The following is a 15,376-nucleotide window of genomic DNA, read 5'->3' on the forward strand; positions in this document are numbered from 1 at the left end:
CTCTGTGGGGCTCAAATGGGAATGGGGAATAATATTTTCTGGTGCCAAGGAATGGGCAAGGCCGTAATGACACGGTAATTGCCCATTCTCGGGCGTTAGAAAAGAAAAAAAAAATACCTGCGCCAGCCGTGCCTCTATTACAGGCACGGCTACCGCCAGCCCCGTAATGAGGCCCAATATGTTTTGGTTTTAAAAGGCAGTTGACTAGTGAGAGGACATCAAACTTTCGGGAAAATCAGAAATGATAGGTAATTGATCAATCTGATAAACGCAGACCGCAATTGTTTGTGGTGATGGCCATGTTTGGAGAACTGATCTGGTAAACACTGAGGTCAAATCAGATAAAGAAAACACAATGGGTCTCATTCCGAATAGGTAGATTTACCGCACAGTAATACAGCCAGCTGTAAATCTGCCAAAAAACATAAATTTAGCAGTTCAGGAAAAGAAGCAGTACCGGAATTACTGACACTTTTTCCCTGCACTACCAACCTTGCAATGAGGCACAACTTCTGCCTTTGGTTCCCACTGACCGTCGAGCCCACTCCTCAAAAAATATAATCGAACCATGAGGACATGGCTGACCATGCAGTCAAGGTGGCCTGGACAGCTGGCACCTGCTTAAGATATATAAAATAAGGATTTGTCTTTTGCGCTCGACACTGCTAGACTACCAATAGATCAGAATGTAGCACAAACTGGCAGATCACAACATCATCAGTCTCTGTAGGTAAACCTTTGCCAGTGTGGAGACCAGATAAGTGCTCAAATACGTAAGCATGCATTATATTATTAAAGGGTGCCCAAAAATGGAAAGTTGCCAAGAGAGGACATATTTGAATAAGCACATGCACTAGACTATGCTAAAAAGAGTAACAATACCTCTTGTCGTCCGCAAGCACTGGTAATTAAGACCGGACGCCCAATGCATATACCAGCAGACTTCATACTATTCAGCCCCATCTGTGCAAGGGAACTTCTGTATGACTTGGGCACTTTGTCGACTTCTGCAATGACAAAACAAAAAATCATTTGACAAGGCACGTGCAAGCCGACATCTAAGGAGTAAAACAACATTATTTCTTCACTGTGACCATGCTGAAAAGCTGTTTAGATTTTAAACATCCATTTGCCAGCATTGTTTTGACTAGTTGAAAGTAGTAGTCGATAGCTCTGAACCAGCCAAAGTCACCCACCTGCTCTTGTAGTACAGAAGATTTTTCACAGGACTATAATTCTTTTTAAAAAGTCTAATGAACGCACACTGGCCCTCACTCAAACATGACCCACAACTTCATTCTCAATGCACCAGGATCGGTGTGCTTTCACAAGGTTGTCCTGGTTTCATCTGCAGCTCCTGAGGGTATCCTGCCACTCCTACTTATGCCACATCAGATTATATTGCCCTTGCACAGGTAATGTCTGTGGCGAATCGAGCAAAAAAGGCGACTGAAAAATATTTTATTTTGCCCTGATGATGTTGGGCTAAACACATATGGGAACTAATGGTACAAATACAATGGGTGCATCTCTCTGGAAAGTGTCAGAAAGGGTTCAACTGTAAGGTTTCAGGGCTTAGTCTAATTGGGGCCTGGTTCTCCCATTGAGACAAGCGGGACAAGCTGCCTGCTGCCTCACCATGCTACTAGCCTCCCAGAAACCACACCTTGGCTGGCCCCCTGCCAACGGACCAAACTACCCGCTGTCCCAAAAAGCATGCCCTCTGCCCTCCCGCACACTTCATTCCGTTCTAAGATGGCGACCGCCGCAGCAGCATGCACCTCGGCACGCCACATAGATAAGCCATTGCTACTACCCTCTATGATTGTTCCAGATTCCAATATTATTTTTGACAACACCATGCTAGCATTTTGCCGCTTACCCAACCCAAACCCTTTCCTGCCCGCGCTGCGACTTCCTGCACCACAGCTCCCCAATATTAATTCGCACATTCCACGTTGCAGCCAGCTTCCTCAACGTTCTAGTAGCATTTGCACCACGGAACCCACTAAGCTGCATGACACAGCTAAACCACCTCACAAACCCACTGCTACTACCGCGGTACGCACCTCAACAGTCCCTAATCCAAATCACCAGACCCGCTCTAACCTAAAGGGTACCTCTGCGTTAAACCCCCCACAAGCCAGTGACTCCAACAACTCTGAGCCAACAGCTAGTTCCCAGGCACAAGTCTCCACTAGCAAAGCTCACCATATGCTTCAGAGCCATACGCTCCAATCATGCTTGCTCTCATCCCCCAACCGCTCTCATCCCCCAACCCGCAGGCATCTGCAACTGTCCAACAAAGGCATGACAAAGCGCTCAAACCTAGCTCTGCCCACCTTCATCATGCCGCCCAGCATCCTAGCTACAGCATCACACTGATGGCCCACAACCCTCACGTAGCCGCCTACCAATTCTCAGCCTTGCACTGGCCAAAACAACCTTCACAGGCTCTCCACTCGCACTACCACACCACACATCCACCATGCCATCCCACATAAATCTCAGAATGCGCTGCACTGCACATACTCCTTCCCTTGACAACGCCCAGAATGATACTCGCATACCACACCACACCACCTCACATTTGCACTTATTAACACATGGTCAGTCACAGCTCATGCTACCGATATCGAGACTTGCTCACAAACGAGAACATCGACATACTTGCCATAACTGAAACATGGCTTCACCCAGCAGCCGGCCTGACATTTTCCCATTGCCATTACACCAGGATACACCATCCTTCGCTGTGACCGCCTTTTACACAAAGGAGGTGGGAACGTACTCATCCAGAAGGAGACGCTACCCATTCACATGTTACCCACCACCACCTCCCACGAAATACTCACTGCCCTCCACTCCCTGAAGACCCCTCGCCCAGGTGATATGATATGATATGGCATTTGTAACGCGCCTATACACAAGTGTTTCAAGGCGTGATGAGGCGGGGTGGGGGAACAAAGGGAGACAGACAACGATCCTACTAGGCCAGGTGTCATTCAGATCGCGCAAGTGCAAGGGTAGGGGGACTGGGAAAAGTGCAGGGGAAGGGGAGAGGGGAAGTGCAGAGACAGTCCCGTAGTGCAGGTAGGCAGTGCAAGGAAGAGTGGCTGGGCCAGGACATGAGATCGGTGAGTGGCCCAGTTGCAGATTCAGTGCAGGTTCAGTGAATTTAGCAGGGGAGAGAGGGAGAGAAAGCAGAGGCAAAGAGGAAGGTTTTGAGGTGCTTCCGGAACCAGAGATGGTTCTCCTCAAGTTTCAGGGAGGCAGGAAGGCTGTTCCAGAGGGAGACCCCTGCTGCGGCGAGAGATCTACCCCCAGCTCGTTGCTTGGAGAAGCGGCTGACCCTGAGGTAGTTGGAAGTGGATGAGCGAAGGGCTCAAGAAGGAAGATATTTAGGAAGAGAGTTGCAGGTATTTTGGCCCAAGGCCCCAGAAGGCCCTGTGGACAATGCAGAGGGTTTTGAACTTAATCCTTGCAGCCACTGGGAGCCAGTGTAGTGATTTCAGTCCTGGAGAGATACGGTACCTGGGCTTGAGGCCAAGGACAAGTCTCGCAGTCCTGTTCTGGATGAGTTGCAAAGGGCGGAGAGTAGAGGCAGGAAGATTTAGATAGAGGCTGTTACAGTAGTCCAGCCTAGAGAGAACCAGAGCTCTGGAGACAGTGAGCTTCTGGGGGAAGGAGAGAAAAGGAAGGATACCTCTGAGGAGGTGTAGCTGGTAGTGTGACTTCTTAGAGACGTCAGAGATGTGAGGAGAGAAGGAGAGTGGAGTCGAAGATGACCCTGAGGTTTTTTGCCGTGCAGGTAGGAGCAGGAAGAGGGCCAAGGGAGGCCGGCCAGAGAGCTGCAGGGAAGGAGGGAGTGGGTGTGCCGCTAAGTAGAATCTCAGTCTTACTGGCATTAAGGCAGATGTCGTTGGCGGTACACTCCCCCTAGTCCACCCCACAGGAACTGGATCCAATGGCGATGGCGGTGTCCTGGCCACCTGGACCACAGATCCCCGGGGACTAGTAAGTGAGACACCCTCAGGTTTCTCACACCTCGCTAAAGCAAAAAATAAAATGAGCAACGTAAGCCATGGATTACTTTTTATTAGGTAAAGGTGCCTCCCACATTAGCTTATGTTGCTCGGATATATCTGATCGTTGATTTATCCTATGGAGACACCTTTGAGGGCTTATTCTGGAGAAAAGTCTTACATTTGTCCATCAGTGGTCCAGCCCCGATTATGAGATACACATTTTGGCCTTTGGCATTAGCAGTAATTATAAAATAGACAATTTTAACAATGTATAGGAAAATCTTGCTATTCCTTGTGATACGTTCTGAGGGAACTATTGAAGAGTAAAACTGACAAAATCTAAATACATGGATTTCCTTTTGTGACCCTGTCCTATCCTCGCTTGAGTTAGGGCTGATGCTCTTATTGTAGAGCCGAATAAGGTCAAGTTGAAACTCCAGAAGCTGGATTGAATAGAGACAATATCTGCCTGCAAAGCATGCAACTATTCTCGTATAGTATGTCAATAGAAAAACCACTAAATACTATTCCGTTATATCTTTTAAAAATTCCCAGCGCATATACTCGGCTGTTTTTTCTTCAAATACGTTTTAATCTATTGCCTACTAACAAGATTTTCGGCTCTAGAAGGAAATTCCCAAGGGAACAACATTTGTGTTGTTGGTGTAAATACCCCAGGCCAATTGAATCTCTTTTTCATATTGTTGCTGAATGTACTGCTTTATGGGAGGAGAGGTTGTTGTGTTTTGATAACTTGATTTTTTTACTTGAGCTGTTTTATAGATGAAATTCTCTTACAATTGAGACGCTTTTAAAGATTGGTTTTCTCATGATTTTAATGGACTGACATTTTGCACTTGTTAAATTTTGATGTCTATTTGTGCAAGTCCTATTTGTGAGCCAATTCACAATAGACATTTCAAACTCCTCCACTAGAGGGTTTCTAGACAGGGCATCATTTCCAAAACAAAATATAATCCTTGAAGTTTGGTTAGCCACTTCGAAATGCCCCTTGATACACTATCTAACCACTTTTTGGTGAAAATCGCCACCAGTGGCTTATGATCAGTGCCAATTACAAATGACCTCCTACAGAGGTATACCCGGAACTTCTTTACAGCCCATAATACCGCTAAAGCCTCCTGCTCAATGACGGAGTAACGTCCCTTCATTTCCTTGTAACATCCTCGAGGCAATTACTAAGTTGTGTTCACCAAAATCACCTTCATGTGTCAAAACTGCACCAAATCGATACTCAGACGCAGCAGTGTAAACAAAGGTTCTCAATCCCTCTCTGAACCCCTTCAATACAGGGCAGGTGACTAGGTCATGTATTATGCCACTGAAATCATCCTCACATGTTCTGGACCACTCGAATTTCACTGCCTTCCTAGTGAATTTCCTCATAGCAACTGTCTTGTTTGCAAATCCCTTTATAAATCTGGCCTAATATTCAATAAATCCCAAAAATGAAGCCACTTCAGCCTTATGCTTGGGGGACGTCATGTCCACAATAGCCTTAACTGCACTGAGTTTGGGTCATACCCCTTCAGCTGACAAATTGTAACCAAGATAATCAATTGTCGACTTACCAAATCTGCTCTTTTCCAAAGTCAAAGGGATTCATCACGGCCATGCCGTTCTGGGAAAAAGTGTTGGTAAAAATTGTTACCGCCACCTTTTACGGGCCGGCCTACTCAGAGTCTGACGGTAGGGGCAGTGAACTACCAGCAGGCCTAACCTGCGGGTAGTTCAGGCCCCTACCGGCAGATAATTCGCTGAAGCACTGGCACCGTTACTTCAGTGCTTACCATAAGACTCCATGGGAATGGGAATGGGAACTTACCGTTCCTCTCCGGCCTGTAATAACCCGGTATTAGCAGGATATCGGGCAGCGGAAAGAGTAAGCCGAGGTTGCTGGTAGACAACCTCAATTACGGCACTAGGGGGTCCATTCTCGCCTAGCCTCTCCAACACCATTCTGAGCCTAGCATCATGTTCCTCTTTGTCCCATCCCAACACAGGAATGTTACGCTCACCTGGACCCCACAGGGGTGTCGATCGGAACCCGGACAGCTGCAGTCTCCTTCAACGTGATGCGTAGTGCAGAGATGACTGTCTGGACTGGCCCGCCTAGTCTTGTCTGCTGGACCCGAAGAAGTATTTTCCTTCGGTTCGTAAAAGGTGAGCTCTCCATCCTGCGTGTCTTGCAGGGGCACGTAGATACCAGTTACTTCACTGGTTTGAAGGCGTTGGGAGAGTTCCGGTAAGTATTGACTCTGAAGTCCCTGGCGGGATTGGCAAGTATCAAGTTCAAAGAGTTCAATGTGCCCGATGTTCACTCTTGTCCCCTTCCTTCCTTAAGTTGCAACTGAGTTTGTGAGAAGAAGGTCTCGTAGCTGCTGCTGGCGTTCAGGTAAGAGTCTGTTACCCAACGCTGTCCGGTAACTATTGCATGCGTTAACGTGTTGTTTTTCTCCCTCTTTAGAGATGCAGCATATGAAAATGTGGAGAGTTATGGAATAATACCGCCGGTGGTATGTCAGTTAAGTCTATGGTGGTAAGAGGTTGTATTTGTTGATTCCCTTGGCTCACCTTGTTTTTTCTTGTGTCCCCTAGGTGCCAGATTACGGCGAAGAAATGATGGACAGTGCCGGATCGAAAGATGCTGTGAGAACTGGTGAGTATGGCGCCGTGCTGGAGCTGGAGAAGCGACGCGTGCAGGACTGATGTACTTTCCAGGCCCGGAGATGAAATGGTTCCGGAATTAGGTGAGGAATTTGAAATAAGTTTGTTTTCTAACCTTGTCCTTTTCTTCTTCTTTATTCTAGGAGCTCCGGGTTCGAGGCGGGCGTGGCAGAAGACTGGATGATGGCTGCAGGCACGCGGGCGTGGCAGAAGACTGGATGCTGGCTGCAGGCACGGTGAGCGTCATGCTGCTGGATGCAGAATAACGCGAAGCATGTGCTGCTGTTCGGGTGCGGTTTAAATAGCCTCCAAAGTAGTTCCAGTTAAGAAGTTCCCTTTAGCCTGCTTATTTTATGGGCCACTACAGCTCCCATAATTCCTCCCCATGAGGAAGATGAGGAATAAGGTTAGGCAGATTATCTCGACTGACTTGCACTTGCTCTGTCCCTGTAATGAGGCCAGGCAGAGTCAGGCACGTAGTCCTAACTATACATACACCCTCCATTTGCTAACACTCCTGGCCGAATAAAAGGTAGTGCGCACAGGCACATACTGAGCGAGGTTGGGTACGAGAAGGTACAGCTCTCCAGGGCCAATGCAAACTAGGCGATGGACGTTGGAAGGCGAAAGCGTTCCAGGAGAAACAGAGTGAGCAGAAGAAAGAAACCTTCAAGGTACAAGGCGGCTGTGACCCTCCCAGGGTGAACGACAGAGTTGGGGAGGAGCAGAGGAGGCACTGGAAACTGCCTCAACTGCTGCATGAAGAGCGTTAATGAAATGAAAGCTGATAAACACAACCAGTGAGTTATCGAAGGCAACAGAAGTCTGGTTTGTGTTGAAAGCAAAAGTAACTAGCTCAAAAGTTGGAAGTTGCGTGTATGCTGATAAAAAGAGTAATGGAAAGGACAAAAGTAACAGTGGTCCTTCGAAGTGAAATCACACCTTCGCATTTGCATTTTATTTATTTGTACCGCGCACCAGGCCCAGGGGCATCCGGGCGCAAAAACTTGGTAAGCATGTTTACAATGTTACATAAGTACCAAAGCATATACATATTACTTGTTCATCCTGTATACATATTTACATTTTTACATATATTTACATCAAGTACAAAAAAGCATTAGAATTTGTAATTTACAGTAAGGTACGGTAGTGATGACAGTGAGTAGTTGTCATGTGAGCATAGTTAGGCAGGCTAAAATAGAGATAGTCAGATAATGTGAGTGCTATAGGCAAAGGCTCACACAGATTTGGGAGTGAAGCCACAATTTGGTTTTTAATTTGAAGGAGTCGAAGGAAGGCTCAGTCCTGATATCTGAAGGAAGCGAATTCCATAGCTTGGTGGCCAGAACAGGGAAGCTTGAGCCTCCAGCTTTTTGGAGTTTACATCTTGGCAAGGATAGGCAGTGTAACTGGGCAGTTCTTTGGGGACGAGATGAAGTATGCAGAGAGAGGCGGTTAGAAAGGTAGGTGGGGGCCTTGTTAATCAGGCATTTGTGAGTGAGGGCAAGTGTTTTCAGTGCAATTCTTTGTTTAACATGGAGCCAGTGCAAGTTGGCCCTTGCCTCAGAAATGTGTTGGTTTCTAGGGATATTTAACACCGCTCCAATGGTGTTATTCTGAGTAATTTGCAGTTTGTTCAGGTTAGAATGGCTGGTGCCGAGGTAGAGGGCGCTGCAGTAGTCTATCTTAGCCATGACAAGCGTTCTAGCAAGGATGCTGCTGTTAGGGATGGTCAGAAAAGGTCTGCAAGCCGCAATAAGTTTGCAGGTATCTGCCGATGCTGATCTAACAGCGTTGGTTTGTCTTGACATGGATAAGGTGGAGTCCAGATAGAAGCCCAAGGTTTTAGTATCCTTGGACACTTAAATGACATTGCCATCGATGGTGAAGGACTGGTACAGGTGGTCTATGTTATTAAGCCGTTGAGCAGAGCCCAGGATGAGGAGCTCTGTCTTATCATCGTTGAGACAAAGTTCATGTTGGGCCATCCAAGCCTGGATTACCAAGTATATTTCATTCAGAGCCTTGGTGTCTGTAATGTGGTTACCCGTGATGGGGACGAGTATCTGGGTGTCATCAGCATAGCTAGTGTAAGAGACACCCAGATAATCAAGAACATCAAAGAGTGGTTTGGTGAACACATTATAAAGTGTAGGCGACACGCACAAACCTTGTGGGACCCGACAATGGATGGGGGATGGGTCAGCAGCCGCTGAAGGGGAGAAGACCCTCATATGTCTGTTGCTAAGAAAGGAGCTGATCCATGTAGTGGCTGAGTCAGAAAAATGGGCAGCAGAGCGGAGGTGCTCACACAGGATTTTGTGATTGACCAAATCGAAGGCTGCAGAAAGGTCAAGGAGTAGAAGCAAGGCCAGTTTCCCATTATCTTTCAGGACTTCTATTTGAGTTTTCAAGTCTAACGGGGCTGTTTCCGTCCCGTGCCTGGGACGGAAGCCGGATTGTCTTAGACCCAGGAGGATGAGTTCTAGGTATTCTTGAACCTGCAGGTAGGCCGCGCGATCAAGGATTTTGAGCATAAAAGGGACAGTTGTAATGGGCCTGTAGTTTGTAGGTATACTCGGGTCTAATGAAGGTTTTTTTAACAGAGGGATCACCCATGCGTCTTTAAGATTGTCTGGAACAATACCAGTTTTGAAGGATGAGTTTATAAATGCTGTTATGAAAGGAGCAAGGTCATGGGCCGAGTCCTTGATAATGGAGGCAGGGCAGGATTCTCCTTGACAATTCGACGGTTTAATTCTATTGATGATGCTTTCCACTTCTGCAGTGGTAAGTGGAGAGAATGCAAGTGGTTTGATATTAGGTGCTACTGGCGGAGGAGTCATGGTGGGAGAAGGCTGGCGGTTATCCAGCTTCAATCCGTTCTGTTTGTCTTTGATTTTGGATTGGAGCGAGGCAATTTTATTCAGAAGGGCAGACTGAATATTAGTGCATCAGGTGCTGTCTTTGATACACGTGTCAGGTGGGGTGGCCGGAGATTCCAGTTCCTGGTATTCGAATCTGCTTGCATAATGCGAGTATTGAAGGACTCTTTTTTGGCAAGGTAGATGGCTTCTTTATAGTTAAGGGTGGCTAGGATCAATCAATCCGTAAGGGCATCTGATTGATGGCTTCTCCAACGGTTTTCCGCGCAACGTTTCGTTTTGCGGAGCACTTTTAGCTACGGTGTAAACCAGGAGTTGAGGTGCACGCATTGTTTAGGCTTTCTCAGTTTAATGGGGGCAATAGAGTTTAAGGCAGAGTGCATAGCTTGATTGTAGGTATCAGCAAGGATGGTAGGATCGGAACATGAGTATGTGACCTTGTTTAGGGAGGGGAGTAAAAGAGGGAGTAGTTTCTCTTTCGTTATGTCTTTTTTATTTCTAGTGGGGATGGCCGGCACCAGCGTGGAGGTGGGGTGTGTGGCAGATTCAATGGTAAAGGTGATTATATGGTGGTCGGACCAAAGGCACAGTGAGTTAGATATGACATTGATGTTGCAATTGGAATCTGCAAGCCATTCAAGTGTCCTGCCTTTGATGTGGGTGGGTTCGAGGATATGCTGAGTAAGTCCAAGGTCGGTTAGAGTATTGGCCAAGTCAGAGGCAGTAGGGTCATTTGGGTCACGGAATCCCAGATTGAGGTCTCCTAGGAGAATGATTTGCGAGTTGGTTTTGGTTTTGTTGGGTAGTAAGTTAGAGATGTTATCAACAAAGGAAGTGGCTGGGCCAGGTGGCCTATAGACAAGGTGTATGGTGGCCGTATGGTTGGGTGTTAGGGGTAGTTTGACTGAGATTAGCTTTGGGTATCATTCTAATACCGAGCAAGTTTTTGTGAATAAAGGCAACTCCACCCCCTCTAGATTGGGAAGTGTTGCGATCACATCGTGTAATGCTGAAGTCTGGAGGAATGGCAAGCGACAGCGTGGGGCCAGAAGCAGCATGTAACCATGTCTCCGAAATGGCAATGAAATCAAGCTCTTGAGGTGTGATCAGATCAGCAATGTCTAGAGCATGGGCCATGATCGATCTATCGTTAATGAGTGCGCCTTTGATTTGAGTATGTTTGGCTGCAGTGGTTACAGTAGTAAGGTTATTGCTAGTGGGGATAGTACATATGGCATGGGGGCTTAGACAAGGTGGGGATCGTTTGGGCGGAGGGGTCTGGGCATAATAGCACTTCTTCACATGACAGAGCCTGGATCCTTATCTCTTATTTCTCATAGAGGTGGCACACGGTTGATTAGGTGTAGGTTTCTTAGCAAAATGTTCTAACCAGAGAGCAGGGGCATTTAGGTACTGGTTAGAGGGGGGATCATTATGATTGTGCACATTGTCTACTGGCAGGAGACAACCCATGGTGTGTTTGGGTAAGTGCAGTGGCTGGTAGTGAGCAAGTTATGCTGGTGTGACAATAGGTGTAGTAATGCCGATGAAATGGATAGGTAATGAGAGGGTGGGCAATCTAACTGTGAGAGATAGGTGTAAGAGCAATAATAGGCCAAGATTAGATAGCATGCGGGGCACAAGGTAGGAATAATGAAATATGTGCAGCAGGAGATCCATGGAGCAGGACATATTTCTGGGTTAGTGCAAGGCAGGAGGGGCTCAATCAAAGTGCAATGTTCAAAAGTCTCTGTGAAATGTTCTGAGTCTATTGGCAATCAAAGGCAGGAAAGTAATCGCGATTCCAAAAACAAGTTGAATGAATGAAAAGAAAAGTATGTGAACGCTGAATATGCCAAGAGGGCAAAATATATGAACTATGAAATAGTCCAAACAGGTAAACCAAAGAGATTAAGAGGCATTGGTGTTGCAAGAGGAGGAAGATTGTTTATTGTAGAATTATTGAGAGAGGTCAAAGTTGTCATGTAGAGGACTATGTAAAATCCTTGCAGTTTCGAAAGGCTTCTACAGTGGAAAAGACACCCGAGACAAAACATTGGGAAGGGAACTCCCCCACAAAGTGAAATACAGGCTCGAGCCCAGCAGATGGAAGCGTGTACAGAACTGTTTGATGAAGTGGAACTGTATATTAAGCGTGAGCCCGACAGAGGGAAGCCTGTACAGTAAAGGCCAAAAATTGAACTGTATATTTATGACAAAATGGACGAAGCCTAAGGAAGTGATTGAACTACCAGAAGCTTCAAGCCCAAGCCTGAACTGTTAAATTGGAACAGCAAGCCAAAGTGTGCAAGACTGAGAGAACTGTGCCATCCACCTATACTTTTTAGGAAACTCTCTAGACCCTGTGGTGCTGAATGTGGGGAAGGGAGCTGTTATTTAAAGCCATTCTGACATCTCTTTTAAGACACTATTTTCCTTTTGAATTCCCTCAACACATTTGTCATTTTGAGAAGGAGGGCAAGGTTAGTTGACTAGACTGAGTGGGACCGTTTTGTGATTGATTTAATGGTCGAGATTACTTCCATTCTAGAGTTGGGGCCAGTTAGGAATTCTACCTACACAACTAAATTACCAAATAAAGGTTTTCGAAACTTGTATCCTTTGTGTCTACTATTGATACCATGCGTTTCTTACACACACGACTATGTTCCTTCCCTTGAACAATTCTATTTCTCCTACAATCATAATAGGATTCTCCCCATATGCATTCACTTTCACTCTTGCTTCTCTCAACGTACACCATACACTTGAATTTTTGATTTTGGTTTCTTGATTTTCCCTCGACTTACTACATTCACCACCTTTACAATCTCCAACTTCAGAATCATCATCATCCTGAAGCTTTTCATTCAAGCTACTATGAGAAACCTGAAGGTGGCTCACTCACTAACCCCCAGAGATCTGTCATCCAGGTGCCCAGGACACAGCCATCGCTATTGGATCCATTTCCTGGGGGTGGACCAGTGCAGGAGGATCACCTGGATGAAGAGTCCTCTGAGAGTGGAAGTGGGACACCGAAGGTCGAGACGCGGTATCCCCTTCCTTGGGACACCTTTTCCCCATCCTGCCTAGTAGGATAATTAAAAATTCAAAACCCCCTTTTCCAACAAACACTTTCTCGCAGCGTGAACGACAATGGACTAATACTTGAGCTGTTTACCGGACATGTCCCAACGCAAAGGTCAGGCAGAGTCAGGCAATTGCCGACAACTACACACACCGGACTACCCTTTCCTTCCCCATAGGGATAAAAGGCGGAGCACAAGAGCACACTCTGAGCAAGGTCGAATGCACAAGGAAGCAGCCATTCCAGGACGGCAGTTCAAACAGAGGAGAAAGGCGTCGAGACCTGAAAGGACATCAAGGAGGGAGTTGCCCTTGCCCTTTTCAACCCAGACCGGCAGAGCCTCTGATGAAAGAAACATAAGACCGGGAATTGCAGATGGCATATGGTGTGACAGATGTGAGCAGTACATGGAACCCTCCCGCACTGATAGCCTGGGCAGGGAGAAGCGGTTGCCATCGCGATACTGTCCTTGACTCCAGAGGCAAAGGACCCACCAACAAGTTCAGCACAGCCGGTGAGTCGAAAGAACCAGATAGTCAATCGGACTGTGTTAGGCTCAAGGTTGCAGTGGCAGCATAATTAGAGTCTTTTGTGAACAAACTTGGTACCAGAGATAGAGTGGTCCGGCGCCACATGGGCGCTCAGTCGAAGGTCTCTAGCGGGTACCGCTCTTATGAACAAAGACTATTGAACATTGGGAAGAAAGAAAACTACAAGTACCAAGAGGTCATAGGGAAGGCAGGTATAAGGTGTTAAGGTGGTCAGAAAAGGATCGAGCCAAATCCCTTGTACAATCGAAGGTCCTTGGCACATTGGAGACGTTTTGGCATTTTGGAACAGGCTTTTGTGCACGGCTGAGGGGAACGCTGTGCGAACTGTGTGTGTGAAACCTGTGCATGCCATAGGCAAACAGAGTGACCCAGCGAGATGCGATCGCCCTTCAGAAGTCAGTTTGAATTGGCAAGTGCTCTGGTTGGTCTGAGCCCGACTGAGGGAGGTCGACTAATGAGAGAAGGATCGGAGCCCGGCTGAGGGGGATCCAAGGGTGAAGGATAATCACCCGACATAAAGGTTAACAGAAGGAACTTTTGACTCTATTATTATTATTTGATGGTCATAGCTTGCTCCCATTTTAGATTTAGATTAGGCATTTGTATCACCCATTTCACAGTTTAATAAACACCCTTGAACTGTGCTCACTTGTGTCCGTCTTCCTTTGATGCCATGCCTTTCTTACACTACCAGCACGAGAACCAGCCAGCCTGCAGCATTTGCCTAAATGACCTTGCCTCCCACACAATCTGCACTTCACATATGTGGTTGTACACTCTATGTCTATTGCAATGTGTTAAGTGCTGCCACATCTGTAGCATCTTCTGACTTGACGGTTGAACTGACATCCATCATTCCACTCTCTACAAGCAGGGCCACCTCCTCTCCCTTTCCCTCTCCCCCCTCTCCAACCAGTATCTGTTTTTTATTCTCCAATCGATATCTTTCTTTCCAACATTCTCTTTCCACAGCTCTTCCTGTACATTGTCATCAGCACATTCGATCATCAATTGGTCCCCAAGATGCTCCTCCTGACAAGGACTAATCTGGCATTTGATTGTCAGACCCCTGACTACTGTTTCGAATTCCTCTATGCTTTCACTCTTTGTCTGCTCACTTTTGGTAAATCGGTATCGTGTCAAAATCTCATTCTCCTTTGCCTCGAAGTGTATATGCTGTACTGGTTTCAGAAATGTTCAATCCCTCTTCTGGCGACAGATCGGGCAGTCTTTACAGTATCTCTTGACCACCATAGCCTAAGCAGTGATAAATAGGTGCATCCTTACGTTCAACAGAATAATCTGGGCCATACACAGCTCGTATGAACTTGAGAACGTCCTCCTTCCAATCTTTCCACCTGACGACAGGCTCACCAGCATGAGGCAGAAACAGGGCAAGGCCCGGTATATTCACCATTCCACAGACACCAGTAGCACCAAATACTGAGATGAGAGGAACTGTGGCAAATGAAGAGCAGGTGCACGCTGTCCTCTTATTTCACCAGTGCCCTTCTTTTTTTTAAATAATTTTTATTGATATTATATGAAACAAGAACAGAACATCTTAAGAACATTACAGAAATTCATAGAGAAAAACAATAATCCAGATATGATCAAAACAGCGCAATAATAATCAAATAGGTATGGGTATGCGAAAAAATAATGAGGAGGGTTCAACAATCATGAGATCTGCAATGAAGATAAAGATCATTTGATAGAGCATACCGGGGGAACAGATATGAAGACAGACAAGATACAAACATGAGAATAGAGGGAAGGTAGGGGAGGGGAAAGGGGGGGGAAGGTATTTAAAAACAATTTGATATGTAATATTTTTGATCTGTCAAGAGTAATATAATCAGATAGACGAAATCAGGTGTTACTCAGAAAAAAACCTCATCCAATTTAAGTACCATGGGAGGATGCATTGAAACAATCTAAATAACGGATAAAAAAAGACCATTTGGCATTATACTTGGGAATGATGTTTAAGGAGGTGGCTGGCTATGCATAGCTCTATTCTTTGTACATTGGATATGTTGTTCCACCAGCCCCTTGCAGAAAGGTTTTGTGAATCTCTCCAATTACTAGTGATGAGCTTCAGAGCAAGAGCAATAAACAAATCATACAATT

At 46.2% G+C, this 15,376-nt stretch overlaps 1 protein-coding gene across 1 annotated transcript in view; it reads right to left on the reverse strand.

Moving 5' to 3' along the window:
* Positions 1–15,376, reverse strand: part of AFG2A (AFG2 AAA ATPase homolog A) — a 2,695,729-nt gene that overhangs the window by 2,588,542 nt on the left and 91,811 nt on the right. The window contains exon 2 of the mRNA XM_069631126.1: positions 883–1,007. Coding sequence (XP_069487227.1) covers positions 883–1,007 — 125 coding nt within the window. The remainder of the gene's footprint in view (positions 1–882; positions 1,008–15,376) is intronic.

Source organism: Ambystoma mexicanum, chromosome 6q (genome assembly GCF_040938575.1).
Source record: "Ambystoma mexicanum isolate Mex_15411 chromosome 6q, UKY_AmexF1_1, whole genome shotgun sequence".
Taxonomy (NCBI): Eukaryota; Metazoa; Chordata; class Amphibia; order Caudata; family Ambystomatidae; genus Ambystoma; species Ambystoma mexicanum.